This window comes from Anguilla anguilla, chromosome 8 (genome assembly GCF_013347855.1).
Source record: "Anguilla anguilla isolate fAngAng1 chromosome 8, fAngAng1.pri, whole genome shotgun sequence".
NCBI lineage: Eukaryota > Metazoa > Chordata > Actinopteri > Anguilliformes > Anguillidae > Anguilla > Anguilla anguilla.
In genome coordinates this window covers 26,356,064-26,383,677 of record NC_049208.1, presented here as the reverse complement: position 1 = coordinate 26,383,677, position 27,614 = coordinate 26,356,064, and the positions used below count along the sequence as shown (strand labels likewise).

General features: G+C 44.0%; 1 protein-coding gene across 2 annotated transcripts; it reads right to left on the bottom strand.

The window, feature by feature from the left end:
- Positions 1 to 1,654: 1,654 nt before the first annotated feature.
- LOC118233285 (adhesion G protein-coupled receptor B1-like) lies at positions 1,655 to 27,239 on the bottom strand. 2 transcript variants are annotated; one of them, XM_035428816.1, is made up of 31 exons: positions 26,507 to 27,239; positions 24,477 to 24,629; positions 23,990 to 24,079; positions 23,279 to 23,443; positions 22,305 to 22,484; positions 21,274 to 21,438; positions 20,912 to 21,076; positions 20,207 to 20,308; positions 19,905 to 20,011; positions 19,501 to 19,695; positions 19,265 to 19,333; positions 17,732 to 17,840; positions 17,395 to 17,538; positions 17,129 to 17,204; positions 16,448 to 16,550; positions 16,290 to 16,333; positions 13,320 to 13,446; positions 10,509 to 10,612; positions 10,254 to 10,356; positions 9,963 to 10,113; positions 9,670 to 9,739; positions 9,485 to 9,551; positions 8,972 to 9,057; positions 8,234 to 8,405; positions 8,042 to 8,137; positions 7,910 to 7,949; positions 6,885 to 7,510; positions 5,254 to 5,289; positions 4,813 to 4,917; positions 4,215 to 4,268; positions 1,655 to 3,790 (listed from the first exon to the last, which is right to left on the bottom strand). In XM_035428816.1, exons 1-31 carry the CDS (start codon positions 27,198 to 27,200, stop codon positions 3,596 to 3,598), a joined length of 4,593 nt encoding a protein of 1,530 aa, XP_035284707.1. In that variant the 5' UTR covers positions 27,201 to 27,239; the 3' UTR covers positions 1,655 to 3,595. The 2 variants fall into 2 exon arrangements, with proteins under 2 accessions (XP_035284707.1, XP_035284708.1); XM_035428817.1 differs by having other exon boundaries at positions 22,305 to 22,469.
- Positions 27,240 to 27,614: the final 375 nt, after the last annotated feature.

Here is a 27,614-nt window from a genome sequence, read left to right as displayed (position 1 = left end):
CCTGGATAAGGTGCAGCCTACCCTCTTGTCACCATCAGTACATGTAAAAATTTGAATGGGATTAATATGGGATTAATAAGTGACTGGCGGTGTCATGGCAGTGATGGCATGGAAGGAATATGTGGCTTTTATTTTAACATCTGATATATACGTGGTCAGAAAGTACATCACCTATCCTATGTCTGATTAATACCTTTCACCCGCCATACCGTGGGGACCAGGCAAGCTTGGGTCTAATATTCAGCCAGCAACAAACAACGACTGACTTAGTGTAATTGTATACGCATAAACTATGACTCTGTTACACACAGAACATTTTGTGTAACAAAACACCAGCTGGAATTTCAAATCACTTCACTGTAAATGGCTTGATGCTCCATTAACTAAATTTGAAACTTGATGACCCATGAGCAGATACTCCTCTATGTTTTTCAACACATCAAAAAAATTGTGCTTGGAAATCCAATTTTTGGTGGCAGCAGTTATGACCTACTTTGTTGTTTCAGGACACTCTTATTCCACAATTCCACAAAATATCTCACTTTTGAAATGATGCCTGATTTTCCCAGATCTAAAGTTTGTTTTTAGCCTACCGCTCAACTGTCCTATGATCAGATCTATTCTTACTTTCCATTCTATCTTTACCATTCACAAATCTCTCATGGCAAATGATGTCTATGCTGCATTCATTTGTGTGCACATGTTCAAAATTTTGAAATTGCTGCGTTGTCATGGTATCAGTTAAGTCTATGTCACATGCACCAGCCAAGGGTAGACAGCAGGTAATCGTTTGGCAGTAAGTCACTGGTGTGTGAGAAGATGAGGATTATACAACCAAATGAACTAAAATTCCTTGAAGAAGGCTATGGCCAGTTTTGCAATGCCTGTGGATACCAGACATAGTTGGCACTGCCACAGTCAATCTTTCATTTATGACAACAATCTTTCTATAATTAAATCAACTATGTTTTATAGCACACCTTTCTTAAAACACTTGTTCCCTGATGCTGCTATTTAGGACCCAGACCCCAATGCCAGCTTGGTGTGAATACACCACAGAGAAGTGAGATGGCAATGTGCTTGTGTGTTCTGATAATGTGACTAAGAAAGCAATGCAAGGCATCACCTGCAAATGGGAATATGCTAACAGTGTCCTGTGAAGCAACAGGAAAACAATTGTCATTGCAATGCTTAAAATGATACATTTTACTCTATATGCTGTTCTGACAGATCTAAATTTGATCTGTGATTACAAGAACCTACACAGAGTTTTACATCAACTTTTTTGTGTTTTTAACCATTTTTAATTTGGTGTTTCAACCCCCCCATGTTCCATCACTGATGTTTTCAAGACTTCATTTTAGTTTCCCTTCAATCAGGAACAAAGTGTGCGGACTATTTAGCCAGTTAGTAAATCTTACATACTGAAACACACACAAAAGATCAGCAGAAACTGAAGCATTCCATAACAGGAGTTTGAGTTCCCTGCCTTAAATGGCTAAGGACATCAACATGCCCTGCCACATGCTTTGGAGACTCCAATCAATATATTGCCATCATTTAGGGAATGGCCACAATGCAACTTGCAAATCCCAAACAAGTCAACAAACTTCAAGTCACTTAACATTCAATCAGTACCACAACAAGGCCATTGTTTATATTCTAGGTATATTTTATTATTACAAATAACATATTCAACTTGTGCTCTGAAAACTGTACATTAACAATGAAAAATGCAACAGATTAGAAAAAATGTGAAGAAGAGATTCAGACAAACAGAACTCTCACTCAGAAAAGGGAAGTGGAGGTAGTTCAGGGCTGGGAAAAGGAGATTGCAGGAAGGTAGACGAGATCAGGGAATTGGGGCAGGGTGTGGGGATGGTGTGGTATTGGCAGTGATATTATTACACATACCATTACATTATTACAGGACACTGAAAGTTTAGTGACTCAACAGTGTGAAGAAGTTAGAAAAAATATATATCCTGAAGCACAGAAGACATTTGTGGAAACTCATCCCATGTACATATATGTTTACAGAATTACAATACTGTATCACAGGACTCTCAGGAGCCTTGTGCTTTCTAGAAATGTACAAAGAAGTCTCCTCTGAATCACAGTTTTTATACTCATATACTCTTATATAAATAGATATTTTGTTATTTTCATAGAAGCATTTATACACTCTGGATATCTGAAGTACACTTTTTCAAGGACATGATATATATGACCACTGCTTGTCCTAAAACTGATGTAGCTATTCTGCGTGTACATTAAGTCACCATCAGATCTCAAACCTTCTCTCAACACTTACGTTAAAACACAAAAGGTTTACTTCCAAGAGGATTCACAGTATGAAACCCTGCAGGCACCCTGGCTGGAAATATTGCCATAGGGAGGCCCAGAGCCTGGCATGCCATTGGACAACAGCCCAGAGTCTGAAGCACTACGAGGCAGAGCTTTATCCTATGGTCTGCTTTGGGTTAGGGTCTACTCTACCCTTAATAAGACCACACTGATGTATGCCAGAAAGTCAGAGAAGGATCAACTGTTCTCCCTTTCAGATGTGCCTTTGAAACTCCAGCTCTACAGGCTTGTAGTATAACCTCCTTTACTGAATTTTCTGATCCTGATCTCCTGTCTTTTATCTGCACTTGATTTGTGATCTCTTGGGGTTCTTATTAAATATTCTAAGATAAAAAATAAAATAAATGTAATTAATACATCTGAAAAACCAACAGATGGCAACAACATGTTATGGGCTTGTAGCTATGATGTGAATTGTACTAAAATAATAACAATAATAAAGGACAGTAATAACAGTAATAATAATAATAATAATAATAATAATACTAATAATACTAATCATAACAGTAATGATGTCCATCATCATAAAATATTATGTTCTGCTCTGTAGTCAGATTTCCACGGTCTTCATTGTAGAGTTTAAAGGCATGGTCGATTTGAGCAGGATCTTGTGCGTGTTCATCAGCAGTTCTGCTCAAATATATGAAACGAACACAACACAAAACACGGAAGGTGTCCATCTATCACCACTGTAAAAAAAACAGCCAAAAAGAAGGAGAGTCATCGCAGTTCCACCATTCCCGTCCCCGTGGGGGGGGGGGAACGATGTGTGCCCTTCTTCAGCAGCGCTTTACTATGGCTGGAAGACGCCACATCAGCAAGCTCGAGCGCCCGTCCTTTGACAAGTCTTCCCCACGTCTGGGGTTCCATGTCAGTCAAAGGAGCGACACAATTTCAAGCCTGTTAATTTTACCCTCCTCAAACCCTGATAAAAGAGAGCAGGAAACTCCTAGCAGCTATAATCAGAACAGAACTGGACTCCTCTCCCCCCTCTGCATGAGATTCTCCACCCAGGGGGTTTCACTGTTCCTCTCAGTTTTTTTTGTCTGTGTCAGGAAAAGGAAGTAAGCGCAAAACGCTGCGATGGACTCGCATCCCGAGATGCGATGTGAGTTCGCTCCGTTCTGCTCTGTGCCCTTTATCTCCCTCCATCACTCCGTTTCCGCTCCCTTCTCTCCCTGTGAATGTAAAATGACGAGAAGACTCTTGGGGAAATCAGGTGTTCTCCTCACACCTCAGTCTGCAGGTCGATTATCTCCTGTCCCACCAGTGGGATGGTGGCGCTGGTCTTCTCCCACTCCACTGCCTGGATCTGCAGAGGGGAGGACGGGAGAGGCTCCAGGTCTTTGCGCACCCAGGATGGGGGCGAGTGCGTCTTCTGAACCCCCTCCCAAGCCCGATCACTAGGTGTCTGCGGTTTGTCCTGTCAATGGGAAGTCGATATTAGCAACTGGACCCAGAGCACAAACACTACAGTGGCAATTGCCCTGTCACACAAATGCCGGCTGCTGCATTTCCTGTTTTTTAATAGCCATGTTTCTATGGTTAAATCTCAGAAGCTCCTATGAATATTTTACAGACATATTTGCAGCCCAGTAGGGCTGCCGACCACAGTTAGTGCTGGCGTGATCAGGCCAGGCCGTCACTCTAAATAAGAATCCAATCTTAACTGACCTGCCTGGTAAAATAAAGGCTAAAATAAATCACAATTTGTGGGGCATGTCCTCACACGGAAGCCAATGAGCTAACCCCTCAACATCAGTTGTACGCGCCATCTTTCTTTGTCTGGTGCAGCTACTCGTATATTGTGATCAAAAATGGGAAAGAATAAAATGAGAGGAACTTACACTCAGGCTGGTTTTGTCACTGCCTCCGGAAGAGACACTCCATCTCTGCACCGGCTGGGGGAACACAGATACAGCCTGTTCTGTAAGCCATCGCAACTCCAACATTTTTCATTTTAGAAATGTCAACTGTTTTTACCAAAACAATTTTGTGCTCTTCTGATGAAATAATTTCAATTGTAGTGAATACAACTACAACAGGTACAACATAGCTGTAAGGAAATCAAGGCATAATTCACGGGAGTCACTGATAATAAGGATAACCTGAAGATTTCGTTCTCTACAATCAACAAACTCCTGAACCCAGCCCCTGCTAAAGATTCTAGCTCTGCATCTTTTATCTGCAAGGAATTTGCCATGTGTCTCTTCTATATGACATATGTGCATGTTCTTTCAATGTCAAGCACCTTGGGGTGCAATCCTTGTATGAAAATGTGCTATACAAATCGTCATTATTGTTATTGTTCTTATAATAATAATAATACTAATAATAAACCACTTGGCAGGCTGGTTGTCATGCAAAGCGGGCTGATAATAGTTAGAAAAGGGTGTGTTTTTTGTTCAGCATTGCAAGGAGGATGACCGTGTGTCCGTCCCTCACCTTGCAGTCAGAGGGAGGGGAATCTCTGTCCTTTTCGGAGTGCTGCACTTTCCGGTTCAGGTCTTGGAACATGTCCTGGTGACGTTTCCGTGTGTGCATCACTTTCTGCTCAGGGCACAGAAAACAGGAGAACACACCATGTCAGCAAACCCCTTGTCCCTCTTATCACGCAAACTGCATCCACCGCACAACCCAAAATTGACTGTAAAACAATTACACTCTCCTTTTAACGGTCGAATCATAATTAGTTTAGCATGAACTGCACTCAGTCAAACTGGAATTATGTTAAAAGAGTGGGCACAAATAAAATGACAGATCTGGCTTTACAGTAATTTGCATCAAATATTGCAAGTATTGACACGCAAGTCATGTGAGCTGGGCCCACGCTCCAGTGCTCCTTTTAAAGCAGAAAGTACATCATGAAAAAAGAAGACTAAATACCTCAAAGTCCAGTTCAGCATAGCGGGATTTTCGCCTCTGTGTAGGAAACAAAGGGCATGGTTACATTCATTCAATATTATGTCCTTACATTGGAATATAATAGCTTATTTATCAATGGTGAAATGCATATGGGAAAACCCTGAAAATATCTAAAGGTTTTTCAGTGCAACATACAGTACAGCACAGTAAACTGCTACGAATTAAGCAATTTCGTTTTGGACAGAAATTATAATTCGTGAAAATTTCTTAAATAAAAAAGAAAAAAATGGTGTAAGCCCAGGAAATATTCCATGTTTGCTTTAAACGATTTCTCAAAGTGCCATAGTTAGATTTTGATCAAATGCTCCCACAGTGAAATAAATGTAGATGCTGTCTAACATTAAAGCTATCTACAAAAAGGATTGGCCCTTGAGAGTTCTCTAGACTTCACTTCAGCTATATCACCTTGATTGCATACCACTCACTGACTGCATACCACTTTGAAGCACAAAAATGACAGAAATGGCTTTATTTATTTTCTGAAAGGAGCACAGTGGCACGTGGATTCCTCCTCATCCTTCAGCGCTAAAATGGCTGTCGCACATCAGCTCCAGTTATTGGACGAGCCTTGAGTTATTGCCAGTCATAGGGAGCAAGGCCAGAAGCTCGGGCACATCTTTAATAACACGGTGACACGGCAGCCATTACACCGTGAAGGGGAGTGATTTGAGGGGCGTTATGTACAGGCACAGTTGTGCAAATTGATACATAAAAAATGACAAATATGACTAAAAGTAGAGGAGGTGCCGCGAGGGAATGGCTTGCATTGCGTTTTGACTCATCGACAGCTTCACAGGACAGGACGGAAAAGCATAATGTCACCCACTCCTCCGCCTCCATACAGAACACTTAGGCTAATAGACTCTGATCTACCACTGGCCTAGCCTAATGGACCCCCACTTAAGCGGGAAAATGATCACGTAGTGTTAGCTAATTCAACAGACACCACCACCTAATTAAGAAAGGTCAGCGCACAGTGATATTCAGCCTTCTCATCATGTCCCCCTCCCCTCCCCCCCGACACAAACACGCAATGGTGGTATTTCAATAAATTCCCACAGTGAGAACACAACAAGGTTTGATGAGTTCATTTGTGGGTAACTAAACTACTTTGGTGTAGTGTATGGCGGCATGGTCGAAAGAAACAACAGTATAATATGCATGGATCCTCAGGTAAAATGTACCTTAAGTGATTCCTGCCAGTATACAGGTGACGGACTAAGCAATGCACCATCCATTTTTTGAACAAGACTGCATTTTATATCCCCAGGGCAAAATAAATGATGCCAAGTTTTTGATGAGATGCATGGCGTTTCAGCTTCAACGCCGACGTTCAGGGCTTCATGTCAGCCTCACTTTCGGGGGTGTCAACATTATTAAGAAGCGCTAATGAGCAATCTGACAGGCTGTGCTGCATAATTAAGCCGGTTCAATCGTCATTTACACTTTGAAAGGTCACGAGGGAGAAGTTCACAAGCCTCATGAGCCCAGATTTCAACCCAGGAGCAAAAGATGTGAACCAACAGTTCTGAAGAGCCACCACAGCCCGAACCCCCCCCCCCCCCTCTCTCTCTCTCTGAAGAAAGTCTCACCTCTAAGGAGCTCATGGAGAGCGTGGACACGGTCTCGCTCTTGGACATGGAGTTCCACGACTCTCCGGCGTCGCACATGCTGCTGGTGATGTGGGACTCGCTGGAGATGTTGTGCAGGTTCTGAATGGGCGAGTCCCTCTCGGAGCAGGAGACGCTGACCCGGTCGGCCGGCAGGCTCTTGAGGCCGAACCCGGAGCCGGGCTCCGCCGTGGGGCTGCTGAGGTGGATGAGCCGGGCCTGGGGCAGCTGCTCGATGCTGATGTTGTACTGGGCCTGCTCCTCCTTGGGGCGGGGCTTCAGCGTGGAGGTGTTGTTGGGCAGGAGCACGTAGCTGCTGCCGTCCACGGCGCCGGACTCGGACGGGCCCCGGCCCAGCTCGGCGTCCAGCTGCTTGAAGAGCTCCCCCTCGCAGATGTAGATGGACTTGCTGCCCGGCAGCTCTCCGCCCGTCCGGCTCTTGTCCCTCTTGAGCGTGAGGGTGTGGCTGCCATAGTCCGGAACGCTTTGCAGGTGCATCTTGTTCATGTTGGCGGGCAGGGTGTGGAAGTTGGAACCCTTCTGCATGGTCAGCTGCTGGGGGGGCGCCTTCTCATCTCCCTGAGTGAGGGAGGGGCGCTTCTGGGTGCCTAAAGACAGAAAGGGCCCTGGGTCATCAAGGTGTATTGACTTACAGCTCAGTCCTAAAGCCTGCATGAGTCCAGACAGCCATAGTGGCCAAATACACTGTGACTGAGTCCATTCCCTCCAATACCAAACTGCTTCAGTACCAGAACCAAGATTGTACTATCCTTTGGTTATATACTGTATCCTCTGATCATATGCCATATACTGTGTAACCTCATTAGTTTAATTACACAAAAGTGCCATTATCCAAATCCAATGAGTTGTTAAAGGACTATTATGTGTGTGCGCATGTGTGTGTGTGTGTGTGTGTGTGTGTGTGTGTGATAAAAAGAAACAAAGAAACGCTGCTTTAACCTGGTGGATGGTGAGTACATGACAGTGACACTATTGAAGAAGCTCACCTGGTCTGCAGGAGGAATCAACGTCTTTCTCGAAATTTGACTGAAAAAAAGGAACAAACAGCAGCATAAGCCAAGCTGGAATTTAACTATTTAGTGATGTCCATGTTTGATGAGGCTCGTTTCAGGGCTTACCATGAGCTGAGTGTGACCGTTTTGGAAAGAGCTGCTGGAATCACCATTCCCGTCATCCTTACGGTCAACCACTCGGCACTTGACCGCGTCCTGAACCTAAAACAGAGCACGGCACACGGTCAACACACAATGGTTCCACACTCAGGCCATCACACCTTAGATGTCAGCAAATCCAGGTGACTTCCAGTTTACCTCTCTACGCAGAATACAGTGGACCATGACGATGACGAAGCCCTCCAGCGAGTCAAAGACAGCGAAGAGGATCTGGAAGAGGGCGGACCGGCGGTCGGTGATGGCCAGAACAGCAGACATCCAGGTGAGGGCGAGCAGGGGCAGCACCACACACGAGCTCCACAGTGACGCTCTGCAGGACAATTTGCACATCAGAAAATTCATTCAATTCTGAAAGATGCAATACACATAGTTGTACAGTTGGCCACCTATGTCAGAATTTGTCCTTTCCAGAGTTGTTTAAAAGCAGGCTAAAATGATTAGATTTACTCTATTTTACTATTTTGTGGGAAAAAAAGTTTATATTTACTTCTGTTATTTTGTTAAAAATAGTTAAATGTTTTATAATAAAACATGTTTTAGAAACAGATGTTTTCTGTTTGTTATTGGTATGTTTTAAGTCACAGAATGGTCTGGTTTGTACAGCACATTGGTGGTCGATTTTAAATGTGCTTTATAAATAAATTTGACTTGACTTGACTTGATAGAAGTACGTTCTAATACTGTTTCAAGACTTTCAACTTAATATTTGTTATAATACTGTATATTGTGAAAATGTTGGCCAAGATAATCATACAATGAAATTTTAATATTGGCACATGCCTATATATTAAGACTTAAGAGTATATTAGGATTTAATATGAAAGTGACACAGTGGATCCATCAATGTTACTGTAGTACTGTGCTGATAATGCCTACCCAGCACGCTCCTTCAGTTTCACATCTGTGATGCCATCCTTGGACACAAGTTTATTGAAGACCAGAATCCCAATAATCATGTTGACCTGTGAAAGGCAGAGAAAGACCCAGTGAAGGAGTGTTCACACACAGAACTGAGCTCTGTGCTGAAGAGTCCGGAAAATAATCTGACCCAAACACAACGATGAAGTAAACAAGCCTGTCTGGCCTTAAAAAGGTACCATTAATAACTAACGAAAGTGAATTACAATGCTGGGTTGCTTTCCGTATTACTGTGTTCATGGAATATATATGCTATTTGTATTCAGTCATAATGTTTAGCAAAAGTACAGTAACTCAGTGTTTTAAGTGATGACCCGAGCACCAAATAATACTTTACATACTTTATAACACAAATGCCACAACTATGACTCTAAAATATGTGTTTCTCAGCACTAGATAATGTACTGTGGCTGACACAGATGTGTATTATTGGGGCTATAGTGCTGGTAGCTAGCAATAAGGTTTAAATACCAGAACGACGGCAGCTGCTGGTCCCACAAACGAGTAGAGGAGCCCACCTTCCAGAGAGAGCCAACAGCTACAGGAGAGGAGAGAGCACAAGCACGCTGGTCAACCACAGAGCAGAACAGACCGATTTTCACACTGTGAACCTGTAGTGAACCTGTTTGAGTGTGTCATCCAAGAAGGACACTTACTAGTTGACGGTGCCATATCCCTTGGCCTTGGTAAAGCCCACAGACACAGCCACAACCAGCGCAGGGAGCCCTGGAACAGAGAGAGGAGAGTCAGTACTGAACGGAGGGAGGACCGAGTAATGAAGGACACAGGAGATAGAAGGAGAAAATGAGGGAGAGTGTGATGAAGAAGTAGAAGAGAGGAGAGCATGGGAGACTGTAAATGGACAGAAAGAGAGAAGAGAGTTAATGAAAAGAGAGAGACTGCGGGATAACTGAAACTGAGACAGACAAGCGGCCGGGCGGACGCTCACCCCAGCCCAGACACAGGAACCGCTTGCGGATGATGCGGTTCCTCAGGCGGCCCGTGACCGCCATGTAGGACTGCCACGCCTCCGTCAGCACCCAGCAGAAGGAGGACAGGAAGAAGAAGTGAAGGAAGGCAGCCACCAGCATGCACACCACCTGAGACGGAGGGAAAGAGGAGGAAGAAGTGAGGATACTGTTTTTCACAACCCAGTGCAGAACCTTGAGGAGGAGACGGGGTGCAGAGAAAGGAGGAGAGGAGAGGAGGAGAGGAGCAGGGCGGAACTACTGCAAGGTACCTTGTTGCGAGCTTGAGTCTGGCCAACCAGGATGAGGGCATTGGAGCAGATGATGGACAGGCAGAAGTTGATCAGAATGACGGAGCGCTCGGAGCGGATGTACCTGAGGGGGGAAACACAGCAGTGAGGTGGAGTAGCATATGCTTGTGTGCTGCTTGGGGGGGTGGGGGCACGTTTGCAGGCTACCATTGCAGACTCTCCCTTTCACAAATATATCAAACCTCACAACTGATGTAAGTGAGAGAAGTCTCTTACTTCCAAACGGACACGTAAATGATGATGAGCAGGAGCAGTGTGAGAGAGGAGACCCCACAGCCCACGATCAGAGTCACGGATGGGAGAAGACTTTTGTCCATTTTCTGGAAGAAAGAAAGGCACACAAGATATTTCTTTAGATTAGGTGCGCACACACACACACACACACACATGCCCACACACACAGGTATGTGGGTATGCAGCCTTCTACTGACGCAATAGCTGCAGTTATCAAGCAAGGTGACTTCAAGGTGACTTGTGAAAAAATGAATTACTGAAGGAACACTGTAATTATAATTTATAGTTTCCAGCAGGCAAATTATAAGATCAAACGAGGCACAAAAGACCATATTCGTCATACGTGCGCAAGCACTCCACGCTGTACGTCTGCATCTTTCAAGTGACCAAACGGAACAACCATATATATGTTACCGCTGCCTTTCTCTCTGTTGCCATGGTAATGGAGCTTTTGCTGCCATGGCAGCGGCAGTAGCTGCAGCACCAACCTGCCGCCGTGAGTGAGCTGTGCCCGTGCGAGCGGGTGCACGCGAGCATGTGCCCAGCAACACCACCGTCTGCCTCATGAGGGCAGACAGGTGGGCATTAATCACCAGCCTCTCCCACGCGCCAGCAGCAATTAAACCCTGTCACTCGACTGGCGCCAGCGCTCGGCTGCTTCACAGAGAACCTCGCCGCTAAACGCCCCCCAGCCCCCCGCCCCATCCGAGCACGTACTGTGCGCTTTCGGATGCAGGGGAGAGCACAGTGTGTCCCCGTTATTCTGGCTACTGAGTCACCGAGGGAGGGGGCGCGACAAATCCCCTGACTAATGGAAGACTCCTGGACGCACACTCTCGCCGAGCTGCCATTTGGTCGAGTTTATGGTCATGTCCCAGCTCCGCAACGGAAGTCTAGGTTCAGCTGTTTGGTAAAGCTGCACCTGAAATGCTATGAAGTAGAATTACACTACATTAGGGTGGCATTCCCAGGTGATCCAGGAAACCATCCAGTCAGAGCACAGGCAGGGAAGAATGTCCCCAATCAGAACAAGAGCTCAGCGACTGCCATATTATAAAGCAAGAAAACAGTGCACGTTGACTACTATCTTTGCTGATTCTGGACCAGGGTACAAACTAGAACAGGACACATCGTTGTTAAATTATAATGGTGCACTTACTGCAGTTATGAAAGCAAGAAAACCTCTTGAACTGCAATGTAAATGACTCCCTGTTGACCGTGTCAGAATTCATTTGCATCACATTAAATTACACTGGCGTGATCAGTGGAGTCTAAAGTCTGCGAGCAGCACTCGGACAAGAAGACCACAGCATCTACACACTGAAATGATTAGCTACAAACATGCTGGGCCTTGACGGAATGGTGAAAACCAGCCTCCATCAGCTCCAGATCTGAACTGGTAAAACAAAGCAAAGTCCACCGCATCCACATTTTCCAGTTCTAACTTGAGTATGATTGATCAACTGATCCAGAAGATAATATGGAGATAACCTGACAAAAAAAAACTGCCTCTTTTGTGGAAGGGGAACAAATTAAAAGCCATTCAGGAAGGGCTGCAGCAATGCGCACTAGAACACAATTAATTCAATCAAAATGCACAAGGAGGTTTTTGCCCATGAGAACATATACAAGAAAAGCAGTGGTTCCTACCCTCCCCAGGAGTCAAGCTGGGGGCAAAGGACAGAATATCTAGCAGAATATCTAAGACATAGTGTTAAATTCTCAGTATGTCATTTGTTGTGATAAATCCTGTCATTAATCAGTGCATTTCTCAGAGGAGCTGTGTTGCTTCTGTCAACAATCTAAAATTTTCAAACAATCTGAAATGCCCAGGAAATGAGCAAACGGTGCTGTCTGTGGTCTGGAGGGGTTTGTGGTAATCGTATGCCCCTGCATCAGAGCCCATGTCTAACAGAGAGGGCTGTATACAGCTCCTGTCTTCTGTCTTTTACAGCCAGCGGGTGCTGCAGATGCAGTTGCCACGGCAACTAGTGAAGAAAATTCTTTAGAGGCTGCTTCCTGTCTGATAACCCCCCCCCCCCCCCCCCAAAAAAAAAATTATTTGTTCATTAGTCACCCCTACCCCTGTTAGTCTAAAATATGTTCCATGGTCCTATGTATGCAATATATGCATTTTATTATATTACTACTGCATAACTAACCTGAATGCAATACATTTGATATTGTTGCATGTTTGTTAGTGGGTTGGTTTGTTTGTTCATCCGCATTCCCAAGTAGCTACAGCATGCATAAAGCCCGATAGAAACCCTCTTGAGTCGTGTAATATCAATTAATGCACTGCAATGATAAAATATTTAGCAAAATGATGTGCAGAAATGCTTTACTACACACGATAACTGCACAACACGCCCGTGTCGTACACTGATTTAAATTCAATATCATTTTGTTGAGCACATACTATTTGCATTCAACTGTGTGCACACAATGTACTATATACGCTAATTTAATATTTATCAGAGCTCTGTCAGAACGAACAGTTGCCCCCATAGCCTTAACGAACCATCTTTTTGACGGAACATTAAAACAATCATCAATGTACGCATTTTGTAATTACTGTTTCGACTGAAAAATGCCGACACACGTGTCTGGCATAAGACAAAAACACTATGCATTTGTACATGCGGTAGCGATTACCGATCAAGAGAGAGAAGGGCGGGATGACAAAAGACCGTTGCTACAGTACGAAAATCAGGCTAAGCGATTGCACCTCAGATCAAACAAACAAAAACCGTAATTCTAGAAAAATGAAATACATGCATGTCTTTGACTTACCGTGTCGGGATTTTGCCGCGATAAAATGGCGAAGGACGAGAGTCTGTCACACACACATTTGGTTCTGAATGAATCGACTGGCACCGCTCTGCAGCCTCGCGCAGACCAGGATCCAAGCAGCGAAGAACTGCACGGGGCGAAAGGAGAACGAACGGCGGGGCATTAGACAGAACCCCTCAAATTAACTAGATCTTTCAGATTAAGCCTTTGCGCTTACACTGCGTAAGGAAAATGGCCAAACGTTCGGGAAAGGCAGACCGACAGTACAATCTGAGACAGCATACACTAAGGGTGTTTGAGCATGGGCCGGGTTATTGCAATGCAAGGCAATCTATATTTGTACCACGATTTTACTGTCTGTATTACTCTATTATTATTATTATTATTATTATTATTCATAAGTTGAAATGAATTAGCATTATTTGAAATAAAAATTATATTGGTAACAAATGAAAATTCTATATTGCTATTATTCTGTAATATTGCAATGTTAATACTTAAAGAACGAATAGTGGCTTGCAGATGTTCTGATAACGACATATTAGTAGTAGGGGTTTGAGAGAGGAGCAATGTTCAAATCTGTTATTGTCCTGAGTGTGTAGACATAACCAATATAACTAATCATTTTATGAATAAACTGATGACAGCTAAGTAAGTTTGTTCATGATACTGCAAACAAGAATAAGAATGGGTCAATGCATTTAAAATCATGACAAATCTGTTGCATGACTTTCAATTTGAATTTGTTTTTGTTCTTCCCTGAGTGTTTGTTCTCTGAGGCTTAGATTAATTCAAACTGTAATAACCTCCATCATACTGAAATTCCTCACACGCTCACTCTAAGGATTAGGGTTGAAGTGTTTAGGATTTGACTTTGCAATAACATTAAAAACATTAGTTCTCACCCACTCTTATAGATAAGGATCTAACAGTGAACTATAGTTACTTTTCCTGCCCTAGAATAAACAGAACTTTCAATGCAAAGGGGCCACTGCCAGCAGGGCAGATGGTGAATTTTCTCTCATTGGATTTATTATTAACACTTGCAATTAAGCAATATTCGTTATTTTCGTATATCTAGCAAGCAGCAAGTGCGACTCACAAGTCAACCGGGCACATCATGCAACAGTTCACAAGTTCTAGTATTTGCAACCACACAGAAAGCGCGCACACACACAGATCTGCTACTCAGACCCAACACTTACACGGGCTCAGGCTGCAGAGAGTGGGCGGGCGTGAATGACGCACAAGCAATAATGGTGCAAGTACAAGGATTCCTCCCACACTGGCCTATACGACGTCACCAGACTTCAAGATAATCAGCTAGAGGACACTTTATTAGATGTTCTCCCACCATTTACAATCTGTGTGCCAAGGCCACAAAGTCTTAGGAACCTTTGCCTCAGACTCATTTCTCTATGCACTTTCTGTCATTTATACCGATTGAATTGATTGTTGCCAGTTTTTGATAGGAGAGCATTTACAAAAGATAAAATGAAGTGTACTCAAGAAAGTATTTGTATTTTGAAAATGCATATTTAGAACTTAAAAATCCTGCAACTTTTTAAACAATTGAACTCTAAAATGGACAGTAAGTGTAAGAAGATTTCTGTGTAAGAAGTTATAGACAAATAACTTGTAGAAGAGGAGTCTTAGTAAACCATATTGGGGGATGTGGTAAGAGGGGGAAAAAACCCACAGTGCACTTAATTGATGCAACATTGAACCAAAAGCCCAGAATAGAATTCCCAGTCAACATCTTAATATTGCAGGTCCTATTGTGCTTGCAGTTCAGAAAGGTACAATGGGTCTCAGATATTTTTACAGTGCTGAGGTAGGACTGAAAAACTAATTTCAAAAAGCAAAGGGACAGGATCACCTACCCTGCTGTGTGCAAAGCAGTGAGAAGCATCTCGCATGCTTCATCACAAAGCCTGTGAAGAGCAACTCTTTGAACTACAAGTAAAATAACACGGGCACCTCACAGGTTTTCCCATTACTGGGGCATCTCATAAGACTCTCCACAATGAGGTTGGGCATCTTTAACTGGAGTGTCTGAGAGGACAACAATGGCCAACCCAAAAGGCCAACAAAGTGAGGAACGTTGTTATTCTCTTTGATGTCGCACAAAAGTGTGACACCAAAAAGCCCTGAAGGCCCTTATACTCCAGTCTATACATCATTATGCTCACATGCTCATCATATGCACATGAGAGAGCACAATTCAGGTATGGGCAATACATCCTCTATAGAGAACAACTAAAACAGAAGCGCTCCGTGAAAATGTAAAGGTGTTTGCGGTAAGGCTAATGAATAAAATGTACCTTAAGTTACTGAAATAAGAACAAATATTGTTGAAAGAAAATACTTTATATTACTAAGACGGTCAACTGAGGACTCATTTAGTCATTTCTCATTTGCCGTGACAGATAGGGAAGGGCAGTTTGTTGTCAAAGCAAGGAATTGCATAGCCAACCAACTGTAGGATTGGTAGGGAAGGATTAGGGGGCCAGACTGAAAACCTGTTCTAAGTTCCCCTAGAGGTTTGTAAACATAATGAAAGTATTTGACAGAAAATATGAATGGCGAGTAACTGTATTTCCTTTGACGTACAGGGCTTTCCCTTCTGTGGGACTCAGACACAGGAACAGTGAATCATTCTTACAGTGGCCAATGGATTGTGCCAATATTTATAAGAATATATTAGAATAACAAATATAATCATATTTGGATTTTTTTTCCCAGATCATGTTTTAAGAAAGAAAGCTGAAACGTTTCTGAAGTAAGCATCACACACACACACGCACACACGCACGCACGCACACACGCACGCACGCACACATGCACACACACGCACACACTCACACAGACACACACACATATCATTGCACGTGACGAGGAACACTTAAGAATAAAGTGAACGGAAATCACCGGTACTGTATTAAGTGGTTAGAAATTGACTCCACTTACGTTTCACTCTCATCCCAGGAGATGCAGGTTTGGTTGATGGTGTCCTGTGGAGGAAGTACAAGTTAATAACAGGGTATTTATCTTTAAAATGTCAGCATGAGCACAGCATGATTTAATTAGATTTCATGAAGTTATGTTTCCTATGCATTGACACTTACGTTGTGGAGGTGGGAAAATTCAATCTCGATGGGAGTTGACAGGAAGCTAGGAGTAGGTTTGACTATAACGGAGATCACCTTGGAGTCCAATAGAGTGCTGTTTCTAAAAGACAGGAGACATTTGCATGTGTCATTGTATATGTGCGTCTTACACACACACTTAAATACCATCTTAAGGAACTGACCGCCAAAATAAATATGAACAATTACATCACTTAAATAGGAATTTACATGGGATTGATTTGAGCTTTGGTGTTTTTCAGCTGGTAGAATTGAACTTGAACCAAACTGAGTATTAGCTGCTTATTCTGTTCTCAAAGAACTAAGGATCACATATCCACAGCGGATTCAGTGGAGCTGTAATGTGGAGGATTGCCTGAAGCTCCCTTCTGGAAGCAGATTAAACCATGTCAGATTCTGAAACTCAGCACTCTGCTGCTGTGACAGCATAGAGATACTGAATGTAGAGCATTATGCCTTAATGACAGCACAATCACCAACATGCCTCCAGAGAAAACACAATCTTACCTGTGTTAGGTTTATATAATTTACAAACTTTCGGTAAATGAAACATTATCTCTGTTAGCTTCACAGAGATTGGTGTGCTCCTGTAGAGAATGCAGTGCCACCTGAGCTAGATATCTATAAAAAGAATAGCAAGAACAAAGAAGACAGACATACCTCTGAAGGGAAAGAATGCTGCCAAGGTTTCTATAGAGAACAATCCCAGTCACAATTGCAGAGTTATCATCTGCATCTGGAATACACACAACACATAACAAACCCACACAATCGTTAAAAAAAAATCAGAGCGAGACTCTGTACTGTGTTCATAAGTGTGTACGAGTGTGTGCGTGTGTGTGCGTGTGTGTGCATGTGTGTATGTGTGAGTATGAGTGTGCGCGAGTGTGTGTGCATGTTTGTGAGACTGTGTTTCTGAGTTTTACCTGGCTCGTCATGTGACAAGGCTTCTCGAGGTACCATCACCCGGTCCTCCGAGTTCTTGACCCAGTCAGCCATCCCCCTCCAGCCTCTCATGGGGAAGCTGATGTCAAACGTGGCAGCGGCTGGGCTCTTGTGGATGTTGAGCACTAAAGCGTGGAGGGAGGGAGGTTGAAGGATTAAAACTTGTCACCTCAGTGTTCATAGGACCACATCAAAGCACCAAAAACTATGCTAAGCCAAACGCGTTCACGTTTGTTTTAATTTTCATTTCCTGAATAACTTCTAAAAACTGCAAATATTGCAATGAAGCTTATCAGTTAAAACTGGACAGAGACTCACCAAGGTTTTCTGTGACTTCATAAATGTTCAGGAACTCTTTCATTTGCAAACCAATCACTTCAACAAAGTCCTCGATCAGCTGAAAGAGCTCTTTGATGTTGGGCCCCATCTGGAGGAAAAGGGAGGCAGTCACATCCATGTGCAAAGACAATGATTGACACCTCTCCCATTTTTTCATTTGTCAAAGAAATGCCAGAATGTCAATTTCTCCCTCTGAATCATCTTAATTAAGGTAATCTTCTTGGCTCTGTGATTGTTCTTATAACTGGACAATAAACTTAAAAAGAAATGAAAACTAAATTGCATGAAACATTCCTTGTCAAATGATTTTTATATAATGTGCAGAACCGGAAGTGGAACTTCCATAACAGGAGAGTGTGTTTAGTGATATTTTTCTCAGAAAGTTAGAGCAGAATCTCTGACGTCTCTCTGACGCAGGTCGGAGCGGGTGTGGGTGGAGTGTGTGTGCCTCTAATGCAATGTTTATTACTCCCACCATTGACAGCTCGATTGGTTTTTATGGAGCCGCACAGATTGGTGAGTGGGCGTACAGTATTTCTCTCTCGCACTCTTGCACTCTCTCTCTCGCTCCCTCCAACATTGTCTGCTCGCACAGTTCGGGCGGATCGAGAGCTGTTCCAGGCGGCCCCTGTCACTCAATTTCTAACCTTGCAAGATTTGTCATCGTGATGCACTCCACTCAGGTGCAGCTAACCGTAAGCGTCAGAAATGGCTATTGTACAATTACAGATTTCACAGGAGTGACCGTTTCTGATGGCATTCTGCAATATGCCAGCATGATTAATTCACACGAACAGCGTGATTCAAACGATGGTTCACTTAGCAGAACACCGCAGCCCAGGAGATTTTCACAGCTCATGTGTCATATACTACACAATGGGATGTATTTATGGAAGCAATTTAGGATAAATCCTTCGCTCAGTGTTTGCTCCCACTTGGAAATCAAATTACAATATTCCGGTTGCATGGTCAGCTCCTTAACTGACAGCTGAAATTCCAAATCATAACTATGTCCTTTGCTCAGAAACTCATATTCAGTTCAGCGCCTCAGTAAATCACATTAACATCAGTGGACATCTTAAAGTCTTGGTCTAAACATGGTCCTTACATTTATATAGCACTTTTCCAAATGCTCAAAGTGCTTTACAGTGAAGGGGTACTCACCTCACCCACCACCCACCACTAAACGTGATGCAATACAATGGCTGAACTAGATTCCTAACTTGCACACAATTCCCTTTATTTTTCTGCAAACGAAAATCAAATCCCTGGTGTTTTTAGGATATTTAGAATTGCATGCAATGCTAACTGCCACTTGGGTATGCAGCTCGGTTTGACGCATAAGTTTACCAGTGTGACAGAAAGGGCAGCAAATGAGACACAGGGCTTTATTCTAACTGTGAGTGAATGACCTATCAGATAATACTGGGGCAATTATGCTTGCTGCCATGCAGATAGTATGGAGCTGTGTGGTTGTCTGGAAAGCACATGGTTCACACGGTTACTACTCACTAGCTGAGCCTCCTCCCACTTCTCATGGTTATCCTCCCGCAACAAGTTGCTGACTGAGTGAGCAAAGTTCTGCAGAGCAGAGAAAGAGAATGGCAGTGCAGTTGAGCTAAGAGGATTATGGCTCAGGATAAACACTCAATAACAACAACAAATGCAACAACACCACCACCAGTAATAATAATGATAATAATAATAATAATAATAATAATAATAAAAACATCCAGATATTGACTGACCTGCACATCTGTGTTGCTGGGGTTGTAGTAGGACCCCCTGAAAATCTCTGTCATGTTCCTCAGGATGTCCATGATAGCCAACAGGTCTCCACTGTAGTTTGTCCCTTGATCAGAAGTGGTCTTCAGTTTGGTGATGACTTCAGAAACTCCATCTCCCACAAGCCCCTTCTGTGCCTTTGTCAGATGATCACGTGTCTGCAGGAGAAGAGTTTCTCATTGTTTCTTTCTGTCACACAACGCTAAAATCATTCTTTCTGTTATGTTACAGGTACAATGTATAATATGGTCCTATCTGAAAGATGTCCATAGTTGCATGCAAAACTAATACAGGGGTAGCATATTTTGTATAGATCACATCATTTTAAAAGGTAATTGACAGATCCTTAGAAACACACTAAGCTTACCATCATCTGAATGTCTCTGTACTCATTAGAAATGCACTTAGTGTAGGTTGGTTTCTCCCAGTAAGCAATGCCTGCTTCGTTGAGGGTGCATCGGCGAAGGATCAGCCCTGTGTTGACGCAGAAGGCTGGGGGTCAGTACAATTCTGACAGGATGCTTTATCAGTCCCAGTAAGACTGGGACTGATAAATCTTAACAAGATTATACAACGCCCCTGGCATGCTCGTAATACCTTAAACAGGCCATGCTGGCACCACTGTGACAGCACCCGCTGCACCCACCCATTCTCCAGAAAATGGCTTACCTGAGGCGGAGGGGGGGCAGTGTACGGCTGCAATGTCTCCTGCCTGCGTCTTCTTCCACACGACATCGGCAAAGTTGTCCTCACCGCAGATCTCATGGGGTTCTGGAGAGAACAGAGATCAGTCAGCATTGTTTTCCTCATTGCCATAGGCTGCCATGAATCTGGCCACAGTGATTACGAAACATCACCGCTGCCATATATTGCAATGCCTCAAAATCTTTCAGTTCTGTTACCTCTAACACTGGCGCAGATTGACACTTGCACTCTGGTTTGGTACTGACTTCCCACACAGAACATTATGTGCCTATTAGATTAATTTTGGTTGTGGTTTTTCTTTCCCTGTTAGATTCATCGCAATTACAGTGTTTCTGAAATGCAGTACAAGCGTGGGGTGGCAGGGTAGCATAATGGTTAGGGAACTATGCTCGTAACCGAAAACAAGGTACTTAATTGGACTTTTTTCAGTATATATCAAACTGCATAAATGGATTCTGTGCAAGCAAAAATGCTAGAAGTTGTTCAGGTTTGCTTAATACCTATCTAATGTAATGTAAGAAAAGTTTGGGCATGAGTAATTTGTGAAAAAAAATTGATTCCTGAGACCAAATGAAGAGCAGGCTAGATGAATTTCATTTCCCAAGCCACCCCCAATGCATGCTGGAAATGTAAGCTTACTGAATGTGAGTTTGCTGTGAGTTCACTGACCTGGGCACCTCCTCTCACTGCAGCGCTGTGTCACCTGCCCTTTCCCAGGGCAAGGCTCTCCCCCAAAAAATGGGCCCTCGCATATCCTCTGTCTCTGCTGGCTGCCTCCACCGCAGGTTCTTGAACAGCTTCCCCACATGCTCCAATCATGCCAGCGGCCATCAACTGAGGGAAGGCAACAAAAAACATGACCCCTGACCCTGCTGATCTTGTTCAAATAGAAGGTCGTTTCCATGGGTATGTCTCAATACTCCCAAAAATGTACAATTATATCTTTAGCGTGATAGCACTAATGTTGTTCCCTTCCTCCCAGACTTTCATACCATGGGTCAGTTTTTCCTGATTGATGGGGCGGTTCTTACCTGGGCATTCCTTCAGAAAACAGTTTTTAGTCTCCAGAAACTCCCCACGGCACTCTGAACCTCCGTATGATGGGCCATTGCACTCGCGAGTGCGCTGCATGGTTCCATTGGAGCAGGAGGCAGAGCAAGCACTCCAGCTGGACCACTCATTCCATGCACCGTCCACTAGAGGGAACCAGAGAAAAAGACATATAAGAGCCACACTTTCCATCACAATTCATACCAATATAAGGTTATACATGTTTATTTTAGGACAAATTATTCTCATAAAATGTAAGCAGGTAAGCCGAAGTCACAGACAGTTGCTGGGAGAAATTTGGAGGGAAATTCAGAGCTCCAACAGAGTTTGCATAACTTCACGCTAATGCTTTGTTTGCTCATTCCCTTTCAGCTGCACTCATCTTCCTTATGAACAAAAGCCTTCAACTCAACAGCATGCCTCTGACCTTCACTTTGGGGAGGTATGAAAAGCTCTGAATTCACACTGATTTTCAAGGGCCAACACAGGTCTTTATATACTAAACACAGCAGTGCTAACTGCCAGTCCTCTGGATTCAGCCTCTACCAAATTCCACCAATTAAATGAACACTTTTAGAGAGAGTGATTGGCAGCCTTTGTCTTTGAATGCTGAACACAGCCTTTTGTCAGGCTGAGATTGGTCTCAGACTGCTGAGAATTGCTTTAAAAGGCTGAAGCAAGCTCCTTTTTTCACTTCCTTTTAATTATTATTTATGATATAGGATTGCTATTAAAATAAGAAGGAAAAATAATGGCAGTAAAAAATAGCAAGATCTGTTACAAATTTTATCACATTTGTTTTTCAATGAAATTCAAAGCTATTTTAAACTAGAAAACAAAAAAGTGTTTCTCGACCTATATTTGTTTGACCCTACGGATTCTCAGTCTATTATAGGGGCCAGAGATGTTTCACAAAACCAAAGAATGAAATGTAAATTTGACCAATCAGGGACTGGAAAACTTCAAAGCGGTGTGGCAGTGATATACACATCTTTGAGGAGGTTAGGCTCACCTGGGCAGACAGCAATGTTACAGAACTTGGTTTGCTTTGTCGGTCCAACACATGGGTCACCCCCAAACTGGGGCTGCTTGCAGGTGCGGGAACGGTCCCTGTAACCACGTCCGCAAGTGGATGAGCAAAGGCTCCATGGCGACCACTCGTCCCAGGCTCCATGCACTGCAATCAGAGAAGCTAGAGTGTGATTTATAGAGAGAAACACCCACACCGCACCACACATGCTGAGTCCGCATTCTGCAACCTGCCCCACGCTGCATATATATTTGACTGCCAAATTGCAAATAGGCATGTCATTTATTGCAATATGCTTATCAAGTTTTTGCTTTCAATTCAATCTAATCAGTGCATGGTTTCAGCTTTTGTATCCATCAGAATAGCCTTGTTCTAGACATAATCCAGAGGGCCTTTCACCATACACAGGCTTTCAAAACAGGAAGAAGTAGATAATTGGGCAAATTACAGCAATTAGTCACTGAATCAGGTGGTTTCTATGTCTCACCCAGTTGCTTTTGAAACCATAGCCTTCAAAACTAATAATGAAAAGTGGAGCAGGATGCAGAGTATGGCAGCAAATAGAGAGAAGAGGGAGAGAGGAAAGGGGAGCAAGTAAGGGAGGATTTCCACTCTCAGAAAAAAAGGGTTCTTTGGCTTGTCTTCAAAGGGAACCTTTTTTAGTTCTTTTTGGATCCCTCTCTGGTAGATGTTAAAAGTGTGAAAGCTCCCAGATTGAACCCTTTGGCCAACAAACAACCCTTGAACTAGATAGGGTTCCTCTATGGAGGGACAGAGGAGCTTTTTAGAACCCTTTCTTTTGAGAGTGTAGAGGTAGAAAATGGGGCGGGGCTGGGCAGGACGGAGACATGAGGGGTGGAGGAGGATAGAGAGATTTTTGGGACAGCTGTGGTGGCTGAGAGTTACAGTAAGACCCGGGAGCCCTAAAAGGGCGCGGGCCGGGACGGGGAGCTCACCTGGACAGACGGCCGTGTTGTTGCAGGGGCGGTGCTCGCGCAGCGGGCCGGTGCACTGGGTGCTGTGGGAGGAGGACACGCAGAAGCGGCTGCGGCTCTGCCAGCCCTCTCCGCAGGTGGCCGAGCACACGCTCCAGGGGGACCAGTCGTTTGACCCGGCATCCACTGCAGAGAGGGCGGTTAGCGGTTAGCACACTGGTTCAGATATCTTCAATACTCGGCTCTAGTGGAACTTGAGCGTCCCAATTTTATAGACAGGAGCAGATGGGACTTCAGACCACTTCTAACGCCCTGTCCTCAGTGCAGCAGAGGGAATTCAAAAAACATGTTCTTAAAGTCCCTCTTCTTGCTGCTCCTCAGACTGATAGTGTATGTGCCAATAGAGCTTTTGTCTCAAAAGCCATTTAGTGTCCATGTGAGGTCTGGACCAGTGATGGCAGATGAAAGGCTTTGCTTTAAAAGCCTATGAAAGTCAGTGTGCTACTCATACTAGCACTTGAGGGTTAGATAGCTTGCTCTAAAAGCCAGTCATTGTCCGCATGCTGTGTAAACTTTCATCTCTTAATCCTTAACACAGGATTCTCTGCTGCATCCAAAAACCCAGCTTACTGGGCGTGGAAAAGAGATGTGCAAATGGCTGCGGCAAAGTGGAGAGTTCAAGAAAATTGTGAAAACGGCTTTATTAATATTTTTTTTGTGCTGTCCACTTACCTGTTTGGGGTGCAAGGTTTCCATAGCGAGGTTCCTCACCGTTGTCTCTCTTGATTGAACGCAGAGACTGGCTTCGGGAGCGCACTTTGCCTGCGGTGTCAAAGTCAGATATCAGCTATCACGCTCCAGCGCGCACTGGGGTGTTTACTCCTGCACTTTCGTAACTGAACGTAAGGCAGGCAAGCCTGAGGCTACATGAGGTTGTGTGAGACAGTGGGGGAGATCTGATCGCAGTAATCTAGAGTGGCCATGAGGTAAGACTCATGCTCATGCACAGGTCTCTCCTAGATGCCAAGTAGCATGGCAGGAAACATGGGCCCTCATTTTGTGTGGATCTGACATTCTATAAGGAAAAACTGACTTAGCTGATTAGCATGCAAAACTAGTGTTCTTTTGTGTTCAAATCAATTGGCGCCGAAAACATTGAAACTGTTTTGTTTGTGTGCAATAAAGTTTTGGAGTTTTGACTGCAGGCAGACAGGCTCACCGATGCATGGCTGGGGGTTGCAGGGCCGCCCCTCCTCGACCACGCCCTCGCACAGAAAGCTCTCGTCAGGCAGACAGGTCCTGCTGCGCGTCTGAACTCCGCCGCCACAGTCACTGCTGCACTCCGTCCAGCGGCCCCACCCACTCCAGCCCCCTGCAGGCCGAGAATGGATTCACAACCATTAGAGTATAATAAGCAGACGCTCACATAAGGCTATTTAAACTGGAGGGACATCAGGAGTAGGAGTTCAATTATTACACTGTAACAAATAGCATTGCATGATCCTTTGTGTCCTGAACAACAGCGCCATTTCACACTAATGAACTTAGAGGAGTGTGAATACCTCAGACACATGTTTTTGGAGCATTTCCTGCAGTATAAAAACAAACTAACAAATATATCTTAGTGTTGGCAAACAGACTGTAAGAATGAGTCTAACCTGGTGACAGACATCTTATGTACATGAAATCAATTACAAGGAGAATTGTGCTGAGGAGCATTCTTCCAGCAGTTACAGTGTGCAAAACATACACCATAATGTATCAGTGCTGGCACCTAGAGGACAAATCTATTAACTGCATTGTTGTATACAACCAAACCAAGTTCTGTCTGCACAGATTTTTTGTGCTACTGTTTACAAAAAGGACCTTTGCATCAATTTGAGACGGAGTATTCTATTGCTCCTCTCTAACGCATGTTTAATCATTGTCAAAATAAATTGCTCATAAACGTTTTCATTATCATAGTTATAGACACACCCTGGGCTCTAACTAGCTGATTATAAATTCACAATTAAAGCATGCATATAAACACCAAACACACACACATGCACTCGCCCACACACACAATAAAAGAGCTTATGTTCCTGCTGTCTGTAAGACTGGCGATTTTTATGCTGCCTGTTTTTCTGAGTTCAGTGGGGACTGTGTGCAAACTCAGACAGTTGCTATGGTAACCACAAGAGCCCTGCTCTGTTTTCTAATACAATCTGTGGTCCCTGCCTGCTGTGAGACAGCATTGTAAGGGCTGTGCCTGCCTCCCACACCAGCCCCTTTCCATCCCACTCACCCACGCCCACACAATCCCAACCAAGGGTCACCAACGTCTCCAGCACCCTTCTGGTACAGTATAATACCCACTTACATAACACGTGTTTATAAATGCGTCATATGCATAACTATGTATATAATATAAATGTTGCATAATTATTACTTTTATGTAAAATGGTGCCCATTTCTATGGTTGTATTAGTGTTATTGCACTCTAGGGAGAAAATAATTTTGGATACAAGAACCACATGTTCTTGTATTCATAATAGCAAGCTTTTGTAGATAGCTGCATCAAATCACTGTTGCAGCAGAGCACCATAATGTACTAGCGACACATTACCAGTCATTGCTACCAGTAAATCTGAAAAACCATCTGCACTGAGATTCTGAGACAAGCTGCAGAGGGAGAATAATAGAAAAATTGTAGTTTTTTTTATTGCTAAGTCTTTAGATCTCAAAATGAATAGATCCCTCCGCAAGCAGCCTCTAAGTAGTCTTTTGATATGCCCAATTAAACAGCTGCAATTAAATGGTTTGATAAAAGCATGAATAATTTATCAGGCTGGATGCAGAGAGATGCTTGACTGGAACACTCAAACCTTTTTTGCACAGAGATAAGAATGAGATCATGTCTTTACATACTTATGAAAGCATACACAGCGAGCCTGTGGTGTAAAGAGCTCTGATGCTCTGCATTTCTTTAAGATTATTTATGTTGTGATGTTTTCTGTTGTGCTAGTTTCCAATTAATTAAGATGTGGTGCTTTGCACTGTGATGGCTATTGTGGTTCTCAGTGTTGTGATTTTTTAATTTTTTTAGATTAATGAAGTCATGGTGCTTTGTGCAGTGATGGCTTAAAATGAATGAGGTTGTGGTGCTTTACACTGGACAATCAGTTTTTTTGGTAGTGACACCAACTGTGACCCACCTTGACACTACACAGTTTGGCTCAACTAGAGACAGTCAGAGGAAGGACTCACCTGCAATCTCAGCGTCGCGGCCAATGTCCCGGGGGATGCTGGGAATGCATCTCTCCAGGTAGACTCCTGCTCTGTAGCAGCCGCCAGGCTTGCGCTGGGGGGCCTCCCAGCACTGGCAGGGGGTCTGCATGATGCCGCATGGGTGGCCGTGGGTGCTGGAGGTCAGGCAGGCTTCGAGCCACTGGCACAACATCTGGCAGGCAGGCATGCTGGGGTTGCGGTTTCCCACCACGAGGTACTCGGTGTTGAACTCCCCGTCTCCATCCTCGGCCTCCAGGTCCTCCCGGGGGGTGACCATGCGCATCTGGAGGAACTGCTTGTTGGACTGCAAGAAGGACACCTGGGTGGAGGCGTCGCACAGCTTCACCACCTCGTCGAAGCTCTCCATGCCCAGGTAGGTGCGGGACGTGTCCAGGAAGGAGTCGAACTGGAAGGTCTTGAGCTGGCGGGGCAGGCAGGCCTCGGTGGGCTTGGTGATCTTCACGAAGACGGTGTAGCGGCGCGGGTCCGGGTTCTGCAGGGTCCAGGAGCAGGGCGTGGAGGGGAAGACCAAGGTGGAGGTGAAGGAGCCGAAGAAGCGGTTCTGGACCAGGGTGGCGCAGGAGTCGGAGGCCGGGCCGGAGGGGTCGCTAGTGGCCAGGCCCACGAGGAGCAGGGCCAACCAGGGCATCGCAAAAAGAGAACTCGTGGTCATTTTGAGAGGTGGTCTGGGATCTATAAGAGATGACTGGAGATCCTGGAAAGAGAAATCTCCTAAGAGAGATTGTGGAAAGCCTGGAGGAGGGATGCTCCTCAGTGAGACTGGGTTCTCTCTGCCTTTCCCTCTTCTTAATTAGAATGATCTTTTCTATGCGCTGCTTGGAAGGATAGTTCTGAAACTCAGAAGATTCTGTGGACACAGAACAGAGAAAAAAACAAAAACCATAATCATAAATGCATGCCCAGAAAAGTTTTGTTTGAGTTATATCTTGAACATACAAATGGAATTCAAACAAATATAGCTTGAACAGTTGCATTATTTCCTTGCAAAAACACAGCCCCTTGGTCAGAAATCTCAGTTGAAGAGGAAGTGCCCGGTTAAATTATTTTGCAGTTCGGTATGTCATGG